Below are 15,516 nucleotides of genomic sequence, written 5' to 3'. Positions count from 1 at the left end.
AGTGGCTTTTGCGTGGTGTACCGGGTCATCGAGCAGGACGACTTGGAAGGCTGTACAGGACAGGAGATATTGTTCAATACCATGAAGATGGAAGTTTACTGTTCATCGGCCGAGCAGACACCATGGTCAAGATCCGTGGCCGGCGTGTCGAATTGGAAGAAGTCCAGCATGGTGTTCGAACGATGCTGCTTTCAGTCGATACAAGGGAGACGTTTGCCGACGTCGAGGTGGTCGTCGAGGTCGTTCTACCACTTCATCAGGACAATCATTGTCTTGTTGCTTTCGTTTCTCTCCGTCCTCCACCGGAAGACCACGATGTTGCTGTCAGACAAATCACATCCAACGCGGGGGAAAAGCTGACCGCAACTTTTCCCTCCTACATGATTCCCTCCGCATTCGTGCCACTCCAGAAGATTCCAAGATTAACAACGGGCAAGACAGACCGTCGAGGATTGCGTACCATTGGCCCGCAGCTTCTAGCCAGAGAAATAAACCACATCACCAAAGGCGGCGTGCAAAAGGGAGGGAAACGAGAACCATGCACACCCAACGAGAAGCTTCTCCAGAGGTTGTGGGCCGAGATCACAAAGGTCGATTTGAAAACTATTGGTTTGGACGACAGCTTCTTTCGGCTGGGAGGTGATTCGATCGGTGCAATGAGGCTCGTTGGTTTGGCTCGTAGGGAGGGAATGTCTGGGCTTACCGTTGGAGACATTTTCCGTCATCCTTTGTTGGGAGATCTTGCCTCTGCTGTTGAGGCATGATGTTGATGGATGTACATACATTTTCTTGATGGTGTGATACCTGAGATTATTATGCGGGATGATTGTTGGATTCACAGATGATGATATCAGCTCGAGGTTTGTGAAAAGAAGTCGTGCGAATATTGTCTTCATCTTCGAATCTTGGCCACACGCATACATATTCTTTCAAAGGTGAACTGCAACACTATCTAAGTCCGAGACTTTTCTTCCTCGAAACGATCGAAAATGTTAAGAATAGGATATAGACCGTCTACGTAGCTAGTTTATTATGTTAAACTAACGCGTATTTTCTATAGTAATACCAAAAGAGTAAAATTAGTTTCTATAGACGTACGAGGGTATGATACCTCGTTGCTGCCTACCCTAACTCTAACCCTAGACATACAACCCTATAGGATTAACCCTAATCCACGCGACGGCGACGATTGCGCAATAATTATGTAATGCTTCCCAAGATGTCATCACTCTTACTAACAATCTTCTCTCCTTACGCTGTTCGTAGAGCACTCCCGATTAGGTATGGCCATGGAAGGAGAGACCACAGCTTCTCATGTATAGAAATAGGTATCACCCCTCCTCTACGGCTATGGAGGAGTACAGCTCCGTCCGGCTACATGTACCTCACCATTACGATGGTACATGTGAAAGCGTTTAACCGTGCAGGATCAATACCTTTGCTTTCCAGTCCTGGATGTCAATCACCTCTCTAACATAACTGCTACTACATACACAAACATCTTCGAGTCCCAGACCAGGCCGTAAAGCTGAAGAGATGGCCGGATCTTTCGACATTCCTCCCTCTTCAATGAAAGAAATGATGAACAAAGATCCAACCATCGACGCAGACATTCCTCCCGATGAAGCAAATGGACCAATCCCAGATCCCTTTGAGCGCTACGGGGAACCTCTACCACAGAAGACTTGGATGCCTTTATATCGCAAGCCCATGCGGACTCCGACGAGGAAGTTGAAGATCGCGTGTATTGGAGCTGGAATCTCGGCCATGCATCTCGCTCATAAGATTTATCATGAGAGGAGGGAGGAGTTGGAGGGGGTGGAGTTTGTGATTTATGAGGGGAGGGGKGATATTGGTGGGACGGTCAGTTTTTTGTCTTGCCTTGAAGCTCTCTACGATATGTGGATTGGATTGGATTGAATACGAGCTTTAGGATTGAGAGACTGATAAGCAGGACAGTGGTTGGTCAATACCTATCCGGGAGTGGCTTGTGATGTTCCAGCACACATCTACACGTTTCCCTTTGCTCCGAATCCAGATTGGAGTGCTTTTGTAAGCTTGGTTTGGAAAGTATCATTGCTCACGTCTAACATTGTTGTTCAGTATGCATCTGGAGGTGAGATTTTGGAGTACGTCAAGAAGACCGTGAAGGAGTATCAACTGGATCGGGACGTCAAATGCGGGCATCGAGTAACGAGCGCAGAGTGGAAGGAAGACGAGGGGAAGTGGAGATTGAAAATTGAGACAGAGGATGGAGTACTAGAGGATAGCGTTGATGTGCTCGTGAGTGCTGTGGGCTTTCTCTCCAAATGGAAGTGGCCGGATATCACTGGTCTGCATGACTTTCACGGAACGTTGTGTCATTCTGCGGCTTGGGAGGATGGATTCGATGCGAGTGGGAAGAGAGTCGGTATGTCTTGCTTGCCGGTTCAAAATAGCTGGGGATTCTTGGAGATTGAGCTGACATGGACTTTTCATGATGAAGGGGTGATTGGGAATGGGAGTTCTGCCATTCAAATTATCCCTCAAATGGTCGACACAGCGAAGAGTCTGACCAACTTCATCCGAAACTCAACATACATCACTCCAGGGCTCGGCTCGGGGACGATCGGAGGCAAGACGCAATATATTTATACAGAAGAAGAAAAAGCCGAGTATCGAAATAATCCCGATGCGTTGAGAGACTACCGGAAGAAGATCCAAGCTGCTTCGAATCGAGCTTTTGATATGTTTGTCAAGCATTCCGAGGCGCAGGCACAGGGGAAGAAAGCCACCTCCGAGCAGATGAGAGGGAAGTTGCATGGGAATGAGGAGTTGGCGAGGAAGTTGATTCCTGATTATGAAGTGCTTTTCTCATCATCTCTTCGTGAATTGGTTCAACGCTGATGATGATTTTGATATATTGTAGGTTGGCTGCCGCCGAGCAACTCCTGGACCAGGCTACYTCGAAGCCTTCTCTCTCCCCCACGTATCGTTGATCACGGATCCCATCTCGAAGATCACGCCCACGGGCATTCTAACTGAGGATGGCATACACCACGACTTGGATGCCATCATCTGCGCCACGGGTTTCGACGTCTCGCATCGTCCTCCATTTCCCCTGATTGGCCGTAAGGGGCTCTCCCTGAGCGAAGCATGGAAAGATGAACCAACCAGCTACCTCAGTCTTTGTGCGTCAGGTTTCCCCAATTTCTTCACTTTTGCCGGCCCGAATGCTCCTGTGGGTCATGGAAGTCTCATGGCGGGATTGGGATGGACGGCGGATTATATCTGTCAGTGGGTGAGGAAGATGGGAGAGGAGGATATCAAAGTCGTGGATGTCAAGGCGGATGTGCAGGAGGAATTTAATGTCTACTCGGATGAGATTATGCAGACGTTGGCTTGGAGTGGGGGATGTTGGAGTTGGTATAAGAATCATCGGAAGGTGAGTCGTGTTTTGTTTATGAGGGCTTCTTTGTGGGAACAGATGCTGATGCGTGATTGATGATGTGTATAGAATGGAAAAGTCACGGCGGTTTGGGCTGGAAGTGTTCTTGGTTATCACGATATGATTGAGAGGCTGAGACCGGAAGATTTTGATATTGTCTATCGAAGTCGGAACCGCTTTCGATTCATGGGCAATGGGAGGACGAAGAGGTACGTTTGTCGTCAATTTACGAGATGGTGATAGTTGGCTGACATTTAACGACTGCTGTAGGGAATATGACCCAGACGCAGATCTGGCATGGTATCTGAAGAAGTGAGCGCATGAAAACGGCATCCATACCCCATGGATCTAGTCCATACCCCATGGATCTACAGATATATACAGTCTGGACTTTCGCAGCTTCTCTTCGAGAATACCAGCACATATATGCAAAGCTCCTCCTCGAGGATCCCAACACGCATATGCAGAAAAGTGCTCTGATACAATTCCAATATCAGGCATATTCCAATTACTCGACAATTACAAGATTTCCACTCCCATTCCAACGACATGATACTCTCAAGCAGAGAAAGTAGGATGCTATCTTGTCTAAATTTGTCTCGTGCCTATCTCAAATCCACAGGGGAAACCTCGGGCTGAAAGATTTATCTAGCCTAGTGAATAATGTGAGTGAATGTCTCCTTTCCGACGTCCTCATTCGTAAATTCTTAATATTTGTATTTATGACCGATTCCCCTCTCCGAGTGTTCCTCCTACCTAGCATGCCTGATTATCACAGTACGAACAGGATACTATCATTGAGAAGTGAGTTCTACTATTCTCATTCCTTCTTCTTCTTCTTCTTCTTCTATTGCTGCTATACACAGTTGCTTCAAGCGCTCGCTCGCTGACTTTCAATCCACTACCTACACATTCATTCCAAAGTAGCCACTAGGTGAGGTAGTAGTAGGTAGGTAGGTAGGTCGGTAGGTAATATGTTACAAGGGAAGAACCTCTCTCATTCTCATCCTCGTTCACTTTCATCTCACAACGCCACGATTCATCTTAACCTCATCGTGTCTCCCCTCTCATCTAATCGACCAGCAGACTCTGCAATCTCGCCTCGGTGGAGATGACCTATCATGACACTTGATGTTAGCAAGACATTTCTACAATCAAATCACCAGCAGTATCAATGGGGAATACTCACATCGACAGCCATGCGGACCTCCAACACTCTTCTCGCCTCAGCAACCCAATCTCTGCTCAACACTCCCGCCCAGCCCTTTAATCCATTCATCTCCCTGGCAGCAGCATCCAAATCACCTTCCTCCAGTAACACCTCGGTTCTCGCCAATGTGGCTTCAACATCGTCACCTCCCGGTAGACCGCGATCGGCCTTTTTCTGGAACATGAATTTACTCAGCACCGCCGAGGCGGCATGACTCGCCACACCGGCGTCCTCGGGAAGAAGTGAAGCTTTCCGCACTTCGGAAGCGACGCGGCGGAAGCGGTCGATGAGATGGGCCTGTGAAGGAACGCCAGATTGGTAGGATGAGGGGTTCATCGAGGAAATGGCGGCGTTGATGAGGGAGTTATCCTTAGCAACCTCCTTCAATGCAACCAGTTCGTTGATGAATGGTGTCGGGTGGTCGGATTCCACCAGTTTCGCCCGCACACTTTCGAGAGCGACTTGGAGGTGTTGGGTTTGGAGGGTAGCATCCACGACGGAATTCCACTGCCCGGTCAATTTCTCCAACTCCGAGACGCTGGTGGAGAGTTCATCAATCTTTGAGAGACGTCCCTCACGCTCCTCTTCAATCTTGTCCTTCACGCTGTCCATGAACTTCTTTTGGAGGTCGATTTCCTGCTGGATCAAAGCATTCTGGTTCTTCTGCTCGAGAACTCTCCTCGCAGCATCCAATTCAGCGGAGAGTTTCTGCTGGTAGCTGGTGCTGAGCTTCTCCCTCTCCTGCTCGTACTCCTCCCTCCACCGAGCCTCCTGTTCCTTCATCTCCCCCTCCAAACGACGAACCAACTCCTTTGCGGCGCTGTCAAACTCGGTGTGTGCGTTCTTGACTTGCGTGTCGGCTTCGTGGAGGGATCGATCTCGAATGGTCTTGATTTCGGAGATGACCTTGTTAATGTTGGACTTGGCCTCTGCGATGGTGGAAGCATATTTCGGAGCTTCGGGAGAGGCGTTGACGGCGGTGATGATGTTGTTGACCAGACTGACCAGCTCCTGGACTGCGGGCTCCGTGCCTTCGGAGATGTTGGTGTGGTCGACGAGCGAAGAGGCGGGTGCTGCAGGAGTGGATGAAGGAGAAGATTTGGGTGCTGAGGATGAAGAAGCGGGTGCTGAGGAGGAAGAAGCGGGTTTCACCTCTGACTTGGAAATGGTCGCAGGCTTCTCCTCCTTCTTTGGCGCAGCATTCTCGGCCAAGGCACTGGTATGCCTTCCCTTCTTGCCCAGATCCTCCCCGACATTCTTCTCCTCGGCGACATGCGCAGCAACACCACTCTGACGGGCAATGGTCACCTTATTCTCCCCACGCGTCTGAGGCCATGTCTTGCCGCCGAGGTCTTTTGCGGGGAATCTCTTCCGGAATTCGCGCTCCTCAAACCACGCCACGCTGTCCTCTCCATAGGGCACATATTCGGTGAAGAAGTCGTGGAAGTTGTCGTTGACCAGAGAGTAGTAGACTCCTCCTGCGTAGCCGAGGGTGGAGAGGAGGAAGAGGGTGAGGAAGAAGGAGCGGATGCGGTGTCTTTTCTTGGGCGGTGGAGGTGGAGGGGAGGCCGGTGTAATGGGAGCGGCGGGAGGCGCGTTGGAATGCACTTGGATCGGGGTGGGAGGGGTAAGCGGCGCGATGGGAATCTCAGGCGGAGCGGCCTTGTCGGTGGTGGAGCCGAGGATTGCGGGTTGGGGCACTCCGGGAGCTTCCTGACTGCGAGTTCCAGGGAGGACGACCTCATCGGGTGTCTTTTTCTCGGCGAAGCTTCTCTAAAATCACATCATCTGCGTCAGTCATGTTGTATTGTATTATGGTGGATGCGATAGAAGTGAAAGGTCGTACCGCCAGCACAACAGCTCTCCCGCTCTGCCATTGGATCCGCGAATGGRCACGCAGACCTTGCTGAATGCTCCGGGAGATCGGAACCCTCAACATCATGGACGGCGGAGGGGTGGAGGGTGGTGGATGGTGAATGCGATCCGGGAATGCGAATGGCAGGGCAGTAGCAAGTTGTGAAGCTTGGATTGGTATTCTACGGTGGGCGGAAGCTTCACTTGTGGACAAATCAATTACATCACAACCAGTTCCATTTCGCATTGAATATTCTGAAAGCTCACAACACCATCCACCCTCCATGTCACCCACCACCAAACGAAAGACGGAAGCCGAGTCATCTCCAGAAATCTCCAAGAAACAGCGACAAGAAGAGGAGGAAGGAGAAGAGGAAATGACAACCAATCCCCTCCCCGACTCTCAGATCGACCATGCAGCAGCAATCGCCTACTGGTCTTCCACCCCGGCCACTGTCTCTGGCGTCCTCGGCGGCTATCCACAAGTCTCCCGCGTAGACCTTCAAGGTTCTGCGAATTTCTTCGGAAAATTGAGAAGAACATCCAAGCACTTCCCCAAAACGAGTGGGAAGCTGACACGAGCGGTGGATTGTGGAGCCGGGGTGGGAAGAATCACCAAGGGATTGCTGTCGGAAATCGCTCAGGTGGTGGATATTGTCGAACCCGTMAAGAGCTTCACTGATGAGGTCAAGGATGAAGGGTGCGTGGGCAAGATCTATAATGTGGGGTTGGAAGGGTGGAAGCCAGAATACACCTACGATTTGATCTGGAATCAATGGTGTGTGGGCCAACTCACCGATGTACAACTGGTGGCATACTTGAAGACTCTGCCCGCCTTTCTCAACGAGGGCGGATGGATCATCGTCAAGGAGAACATGAGCAATCATCATCTCGGAGAGGATGTTTTTGACCCCGACGACTCGAGTGTGACGAGGACAGATGTGAAGTTTCGAAAAATCTTCGAGGATGCTGGGTTGAAGTTGTTGGCGACGGAGGTGCAAAAGCGTTTCCCCAAGGACCTCTATCCTGTGCGGGCATATGCTCTACAGCCCAAGTAGATGTTGACATGGGTTGAAAGGGTGTCTTGCAATGATGGGAGAAGCGGCGATTCACGATTCACGACCCACCGTTCACGACCATCCGACATCTGCCTGCCATGTATGTTGATGCCAAAGCATGACAAGAATCTTTTTGCTGCACGTGGCGCTACGATCAACCTATGGTCCTCGGAAGGGACGGCGGATAGCACGGCCTGCACTGCTCCGTCCAGGGGCATGAACGGAAAGCACGCGAGCGAGCAGGGTTCCTCACCCAACATCAACCCGATGGGCATTACCAATTTTACAGCCATGAAGATTTCTTGCTGCCTGGGCAGATTGTAAAGATGAAGGGTCGGGGAGTTGGCGATGGATAGGCGTCTGCCATCCCCGTAAGCGAAGCAGAGTCGCGTGGGACGGCTTGCCGGCCAAGACCAGAACAGGCCAATGCGTCCGGGAAGAGTAATACCGTGCATGCATACCTACAGTAGTAAGGGTGAAGACAGGCCTGCCACGATGGGAAGCAGAATATGTCCTTGATCAACAGTGATATGAAAATCGGGGTGATCACGACGAGATGGATGAGTCGTGTGGCATGTATGTTTCACGCATTTCACGTCGAGGGTGAATGTTCTGTATGCTCGTTGGCAATACTTGGATTGGTGATGTAATGAAATGGAAGTCGGCTTGAGGAGCGTTCAATATTGTATCCACTTCTTCCAGTGTTCGTGGAGAAATGCCCGATTGCCCACGCCTTGGTATGTAGATAAGACGCAGCGAATTCGAGGTGTCGACATGTCACTAATCTTAAGCGCGTTTCACGCGWCTCCTCACTAATGATCCTCACGCATGAAACTACCAACCCTCGCGCAGGGGCGATGAAGTTTAATGCGTGTCGCGACAGAAACAGGCTGAATCGTGGGCATCGCACGGACGCCTCCCTTGCCTCGCCCTTCGTTCCATGAGTAACTCTGTAAGGTAGTCGTCGGCATATCCGCGTTGAATGATGGAACATGTCCCGTCTTGCTTTTTGCACCCCCATCGATGTCTTCCTCTCCACCGCCTCCGGCCGTGGTGGTCAGCGATGAGGAACAGGATAATCTTGTGGTTGGAGATCGGCAAACGCTTCTGCAAGTGCAACAGCAGCAACCAGCGGGAGGAGCCGGCAATGCTGTGCATGAGGGCACTAAACCCATCACGCGCGCCTGCGCCGTGGAAGAAGGGGAACGAGTGGAGGAGGAGAATGGACCAAATGGGAAGCCATCGTCATCCACCTCTACTCCCACTCCCACTTCCACATCTTCCTCTCCCTCCACCTCCAACATCATAGTCCATCGGGCGAGGAGGAGAGAGCGAGAGTATTTCGGCAGCATCACGGAGCCCGTCCCTCCCATTCCCCTCCGCTTCGCTTCCTACGGATCGACATCATCCTCCATTGCCAATCACGACAGCAATAACAACAGCAATAACAATACCAACAACACCTCCACCAACAACACCACCACCCCCACCCYATCGCGCGCGCGGAGTGTGACGGAGAGGAAGACGCACGAACAACACCTCCACCAGCAACATCAATACCAACATCAACGGTCCCGAGTCGGAGATAGCAAAAGCGTTGGTCGGGATGCACCGAAACATGCGACCGGGTTAGTAGACAAACGGCCGAAGTTGTCACGATCCAAGTCGCTTCCCCGATCCCTGTCATCCCAGCAGCAGCAGCAGCGCTACCATTCCTACCCTGACCACGCCAATCATAATCCCAAGATGCCACGCTCGGTTGCTTCGGATGTTTTCATCGAGCTGGCGCGTGAAAATCATCCTGCCAATGCCAACTCCAACTCCACCAGCAATCAATTTCACAACGCCAATGTCACCTTTCCTGCCCACCGCCGCTCCTTGAGTCGCTCCTCCTTCATCGACTCCTCCGCTTCCTCCTGCTCCGCCAAGAACAAGAGACACTCCTTCCACGCCGACCTCCACCTCCTCCCGCGACCCATGACCAGCGGCGGTCCCAGTACCGGCAAAATGTCGAGCTACCCGAACCGCCCGTCGCCGCGACTTCAACACGTCTCACGCGCCTCGACCGATCTGCAACGACACATGGATCAGTATAGCGCGGGCAATCGCTTCCCCAAGGATGAAGACACCACCTCCCAGGCCGTGGGAAGGCGACGAGGCTTCACTTCCACCGCTGACCGCACTCCCTTCTCTCCCCAATCGCCGGAAATGCCACAATATGGACGAAGAAGGCCGTCGGGCGTCTGGTCACCTCATACTCATGCGCGAAAGTCCCAAGAAGACACACTCCCCGCACCAAAGACTGCCGAGTCGGCCTCCAGTGACTCCCAATCCGTCGACACCGTCTGGGATGAACTCGACGACCTCAAATCTCGCATCAAGAAGTTGGAATTGACGGGCAAACTCCCCACTTCCAGTGCCGCCGTCTCGCGTGACTCCAGCGATCGTCCCAGGACGGCCACCACCGCTCCCACTACCATTGACTCCTCCCCCAAGCAAGGCCGCAAACAGGAACAACCTCCTCCACATATCATGACCATGACCGCTCCCTCGCCATCACAGCCCGACACGCCCACCACTCCCGCGGGAATCAACGTCTCCACCATTCACCCGCTGCTCCACAACGCCCTCGCCAAGGCCAAACCTCTTCTCAATGCCAACCTCTTTCGCAGCTTGGAGGCCACCGCCGCCGATGCCCTGCAACTCGCCGCCATGACCGGGAGCGCGGGRCCGCAAGGTACCACCTTCTCCGCCGCTTCCATCATCAACGGCGTCACCGTCTCGGATAGACATGTTCGGAGGAAAGCCGACAACATGTGTCGCAATCTCACCGACCTGTGCCTTGCCCTGTGTGAGGGCAAACACGAAGCACCCTCAGYACCCACCCTCTTTTCATCCCCGTTGACGAACGAGCCGCTGGGACTGCAGCGCTCGCCTTCGTTGAGATATACGCGCAGTGGAATGGGATCTTCCAGCACTGTTCGCACTGCGAGTCGCCTCGAGGCGCGTCGGAGCAGTATTCTGGGTTCATCTTCCATCACCTCCGATATCAGTCCGAGAGGCAGTATTGGCGACATGTCATCATCCTATTCACAAGACCAATCCCCACCACAGCAATCACCATCTTCTTACCTCCAAGCGCCGCAGAGGACCAATAGTCGAACTCCCAACCTCCGTCTCCGAAGTCGTCTTCAATCTCATGGCGATGTCAGCGGGAATGAGACGGAGGAGGAGGAGCCGACCGTTCGCCCACTATCTCGAGCCATGACCGAGGCGGGATCATTCCGTCGGAGGGTTGCGAGTGAGAGTGGAACGCCTGCGCCAGTGCAAGATCGTCAACATCGCAGTTCGAATTCAAGTTTGAGGGATTCCATTTTGAACGCGAGAAATCACAACGATGAAGTCTATGAACAAAACCGCCATGCCAGTGAACAACCACGATACTCTTCCGACTCGAGTCGGAAGCGACAATCACAGCTGTACAACACTCCACCGACGGTCACGGAAGAAGACGACAACACCCTCCGAGGAACCGACTTCCACACTACTCTCCAATCACAACGACGAAGGAATATGAGCGGGCAGTATGGTAGTAATCGAAATGCCACCGATGGAGGCCGACGACTGGAGAGGAGGAGTGAGAGGGCGGGTGGCGAGGGTGGTGGATCCCTATATCAGAGGAGTGGCGAAGGTGGTGGATCGCTACAGCAGAGGAGATCTACATCTGGGATGGAGTAGAGTTCCATCGATGGATTGCTGTTATCCGCCAAGGGGTGGGAGGCACGAGGGGGAAAGAGAAGGCAAGAGAGGTGACTTGGTTCCACGACGGACGTTTCTTTTCCGACCACAGGATTCACGATGCTTGCTTGCTTGCCTGCTTATTTGATTGATTGTTTCTTTCAGCGAGAAGAATGTGATACCACTGCTGCTACGCGGAGACTTTTTCCTTGGAATGGATATGGACAATGGATCAATGGAGCAATGGATCAACGGAGACGGCGTTTACGACTTTGGGGGGACCCCAGAAATGAGGTTCTATTCTGTTCTATACTGGGGAGACTTYAGGGTGCGGTCTGTGTTGTACAATACAGCTACTGCTACGACTACTACTACCACTAGATACTGCTGCTCCTTCAGCTAGGAGAAGGCTGTCATGTAGATTGGGTATATTGAAGGATTGTACAAATTTCTATCATTGACGAAGAGCCCATGGCTTGAAGAATACTTTTTTCTTTTTTTCCTTCGTTTTCGATTTTGAAACGGCAACTGTTCGTCACCTGAGGAAGCTCTCTGGAGTGACGAGTCTTTAGGCACGAAGCGAGAAAGCATAAGCTGGTTTCGGTGCGACGTATGCACGCGCACTGCTTGTTCGCTTGGGGGGAAGGGGAGGAAAAACTTGTTTTCCCCCTTGGAGACGTCTTTAGAGACTCCACTCATGGAGATCCATCCGGATCTCGCTCGCTTCGTTGGAAGGATGTGATTACAGGGATGTGTTTTTTTTGGGTGGGTGGGTGGGTGACGTATTCTGACGATGGGGGCGTAGAGGGAAATCTGTGAGGTTGTCTGTCTGTCTGTCTCGTGCGAGGATCTGTATGTGGGACGATGATGTAAGTGTGTGTGCTGCTGTGTTTTTTGTACTTGGTTGGTGATGCTTGATTGTTGGTGGTTGGAGTTGGGGGGTTCCAAGTGGGTGTGCGTGTGTGGGCACATGCACATGTAGGTATGTATGGTGGGTTGATCTCTTTGCTCTTCTTTTCCTTCCTCTCTTCTCTCTGTTTCTGTTTCTTTACGACGACAACAGGTTTTGATCTTACTTTTAAGTGATTGAGACAGTCTTCTGCAACAATCATATCTACAACCTCGAATATCGTACCGTTTTCTTCTYGAAGACTTCCGACTGAGCAAGATTGGAGGAATACAACAACAACAGTAGACATCATGACGGATCAACTTCAACAAACCCAAGAATCTCTCAGCACAGCTTCAGATCAAGCATCTGAGAAGTGGAATGTGATGAGTGAAGAGCAGAAGAAACAGACGTACATCGCCCCTCCCCCTTCTCATCTCACCTTGACATATCTTTATCCAAGAACTGATCAGGCGCATCAATCATGTCTCAGATTCGACGCCCTCCCCGAAGAGCAGAAAAAAGGCAAGACTTCGTACGTGGAGTGGATTCAGGAGGGTTATCATAATCAATATCGGAATTGGATGCCTTGGATTGAAGATCAGTATTTAAAGTGGTTTACTAAGGATAATAAGACGAGTTATGCTGCGAAAGGTACCTACCACTACCCATTGTCATCATTCCTGCCCCTGGATGGCCCCGTTTTCTGATGATGATGATGAAAGTATTCGGGATACTGACAATAATAACAGACACGCTGGATAAATCCAAAATCACAGGCGTCTCGCAAATCGATAACGTCCAAGATGGCGTCCACTCCACCGTTTCCGGCACGATGGGACAAGGGGGTCTGCTACAGCCTGTCGGGGATGCGGTTTCCAAAGAGGGCATCAATCGCGCGGAGAGAGGGGAGGATGTGGGATATACACAGAGTATGACGGATGGAGTCAAGGGGGCTGGGGAAGGGATTGTTGGGGGTGTTAAAGGGGCTGGGGGATATGTTGGGGGGATGTTTGGGGGGAAGGAGGAGGCGAAGTGAGTGTTTGAGTGGACTAGGTGGAGGGAGGGGCTGAGGGTAGTGTGTGATGGAGTGGGGGAGATTTAGGATTGGTGGGATGGCGGTGGGAAATTGCGGAGGTCGGGGTAGGACGAGGTATTGATCATGTATTTGTTACTTCAATGATGATGATGGTTTCTATTGATATACTTGGCTCTCAATGCTCTCTCGGTATTAGTTTTGAAAGCACTTGATCTCCTAGACAAGCCAGTTATAACGAGTTGTTTTCGTTGTATGGATTTTTGAAGGGGTGTCCAAACACAGTACCATTGACATGGATTCGATTCGACGTCGCCGTATATGATGACGCTAAATGTATGTATATCGGAGATTCAAGCGCAGCGAGTATGTTTCCTAGTGGTTTTCCTACCACTTCGTGTAGAAGAGAATGGTTAGAGATGGATTTCTGGGATTGAATGAGCCCCTAAGTAAAGACATGAATAAGGCGGACATAATTGCTGCTGATTGTAGGCTCGAAGATATTGGTCCATTCAAGACGTTATTAAAAAGCGGCGCCGTGAAAAGATTGCTTGCTCGTAGGTCTGGGATCGATCGATAGAAGGCTCATAAGATGAATTTTTTACGGTGAATATGTCCATCTCGCTGCCGGTCGCGGTAGTATGTGTACCAGCCGTCATTAAGTCCTTGTTGCTGTGTCCTTTTCCTTCGCTCCATAGCAGCTCCCCGTCACCCCCTTGGTTGAGTCGGTCCGTTCGTCGTTTTCGAAAGATCACTTCACTACCATCGTCGAGCTTTCGACTCATCATCATTCTTAGGCTTCGGAATGCTAGATATTCAAACATTGTCGACCCGATCGGTTAAGTAAAGTATGCATCTCCGTTCTCTAGGATATGATAGACCGGCTTACCGACCACATCATGTACGCAGGGTCTTTTGTCGGGCACTGGAATATTACAGTCAGTGTGAGATTGTATGAGAATTGTTCGCTTCTTACCTTGAGCATATCAGCAAGGTCAAATGTGATATCAAAGGAGGAAGTGGCTTCTTACGCGCGATGAAACCGTAGCCTAGAGACTAATTGAAGAATCTGATGGCACTGGTTTTTCCTCCTGCCATTTAAGTAAGTTCTCTGTTTGGAGGAGGTCTGGCAATACTTCTCCTTACCCCGGCACTGGGCATATCACTCCTTAGGAACCCTCGTCGAAACTTGGCGTCAAAGGTCCAGTAGTCGTGCTCTCTGGAATGACTACTCCCGCAGTGATTACATGTACTTTGGTAAGTTCAAAGGTAGATCCATTCAATAGATCCTTAGTCTGCTACGGTTTGAAGTGGTCTTTATTCGGCCTTTGAAAGGACGTGATGAAGGTCGGAGGACAAGAGTGCTTCTTACAATTCATTAGTTTTCGCTGCTGCCTGAAACCTACTGCGATGGAAGTAAGTTGCGAGTTTTATGGGATTTGAGAATCCTGACCAGTTCTTCGACTAGGAGGTCTGACATGTGGCTTGACATGAGCCGCCACAATTTGTTGTGATAGCAGTGCTCAATGTTCGAGACATGAAGTCGATGTTGATCAAAGAAGAGCCCCCGAACAAGGGCTTCTCCTCATGTAATGACCTGGTCCATCTACGCTTATACCTTGATGCCCGTTCCAGTCCTTTTCGCAAAAGCATATGCAAAAGCATATCCACTGGGTCGAACATATGTCGGCGCCAATGTTGGAAAGGTTGGAGTATCTACCACCTTCCACAATCGAAGCCTCCTGTGAAGATTGCGGGTCGGCTGAAGATTACGAGAAAGTGTCCAGAAAGAGTCAGTCCGGCATCTAGAGRGTCAATGATGAGCGAGATGATATGGGTCGCCAGTTGCGTCGCAGAGCATGAGGGACGAGGTTTCTTGAATCAGATGTGTCGATCCTCCAACATCGTAGGAGACTAGCGCTGGCAATCACTCCTCTGTGAGTTGCAAGGAGCGAGCTTGGAGTCCTCGGGCCTTTGCCGACTTCGCTCCTGTGGCGATGGATGCGCCTGGTGTGCTGGAGTTGTCGGACCAAATCTTCATGGCCATTATGTTGACAAATGAGACTGGCTTTCGTTTATTCRATCACTACGTTCCAAGCTCATAAGCAAAGATGTGTCGGAAGAACCCAGGGTGGCGCATTCAGGGTGAACAGTTGATATTGCCTCCCGATCAGTTTAAGATCGGCCAGACTCTCGATCTCACTGTTGCCCTGCGAAGAGGACGAGCATTTGCTCACGTCTTGTAATTCTGCTCATAACAGACTCCATCTCTTTTGTCTCTCGGAATAAACCTGGCAAAGGGTG

General features: G+C 51.0%; 5 protein-coding genes; 4 read left to right on the top strand and 1 right to left on the bottom strand.

Annotated features, from left to right (window-relative positions):
• Positions 1-1,578: 1,578 nt before the first annotated feature.
• RCC_08342 (related to flavoprotein involved in K+ transport) lies at positions 1,579-3,743 on the top strand (the record flags this gene model as incomplete). XM_023773593.1 has 7 exons in its annotated part: positions 1,579-1,863; positions 1,960-2,052; positions 2,104-2,410; positions 2,486-2,844; positions 2,909-3,424; positions 3,497-3,636; positions 3,698-3,743. The coding sequence occupies 7 exons, from the start codon at positions 1,579-1,581 to the stop codon at positions 3,741-3,743; spliced, it is 1,746 nt and encodes a 581-aa protein (XP_023629361.1).
• A 755-nt stretch (positions 3,744-4,498) lies between these two features.
• On the bottom strand, positions 4,499-6,576 carry RCC_08341 (related to Formation of crista junctions protein 1; the record flags this gene model as incomplete). XM_023773592.1 has 3 exons in its annotated part: positions 4,499-4,543; positions 4,617-6,410; positions 6,484-6,576. 3 exons carry the CDS (start codon positions 6,574-6,576, stop codon positions 4,499-4,501), a joined length of 1,932 nt encoding a protein of 643 aa, XP_023629360.1.
• A 199-nt stretch (positions 6,577-6,775) lies between these two features.
• RCC_08340 (related to putative methyltransferase) lies at positions 6,776-7,549 on the top strand (the record flags this gene model as incomplete). Its single annotated transcript, XM_023773591.1, has 1 exon — positions 6,776-7,549. The coding sequence occupies one exon, from the start codon at positions 6,776-6,778 to the stop codon at positions 7,547-7,549; it is 774 nt and encodes a 257-aa protein (XP_023629359.1).
• A 1,023-nt stretch (positions 7,550-8,572) lies between these two features.
• On the top strand, positions 8,573-11,287 carry RCC_08339 (uncharacterized protein; the record flags this gene model as incomplete). The annotated part of the gene is made up of 1 exon (XM_023773590.1): positions 8,573-11,287. The coding sequence occupies one exon, from the start codon at positions 8,573-8,575 to the stop codon at positions 11,285-11,287; it is 2,715 nt and encodes a 904-aa protein (XP_023629358.1).
• Positions 11,288-12,487: 1,200 nt separating this feature from the next.
• Positions 12,488-13,215, top strand: RCC_08338 (uncharacterized protein; the record flags this gene model as incomplete). XM_023773589.1 has 3 exons in its annotated part: positions 12,488-12,588; positions 12,670-12,830; positions 12,929-13,215. 3 exons carry the CDS (start codon positions 12,488-12,490, stop codon positions 13,213-13,215), a joined length of 549 nt encoding a protein of 182 aa, XP_023629357.1.
• Between the last annotated feature and the right edge of the window lie 2,301 nt (positions 13,216-15,516).

The sequence above is a fragment of the Ramularia collo-cygni genome (assembly GCF_900074925.1).
Source record: "Ramularia collo-cygni strain URUG2 genome assembly, contig: RCC_scaffold14, whole genome shotgun sequence".
Lineage (NCBI taxonomy): Eukaryota > Fungi > Ascomycota > Dothideomycetes > Mycosphaerellales > Mycosphaerellaceae > Ramularia > Ramularia collo-cygni.
This window is presented reverse-complemented; position numbering and strand designations above follow the sequence as displayed.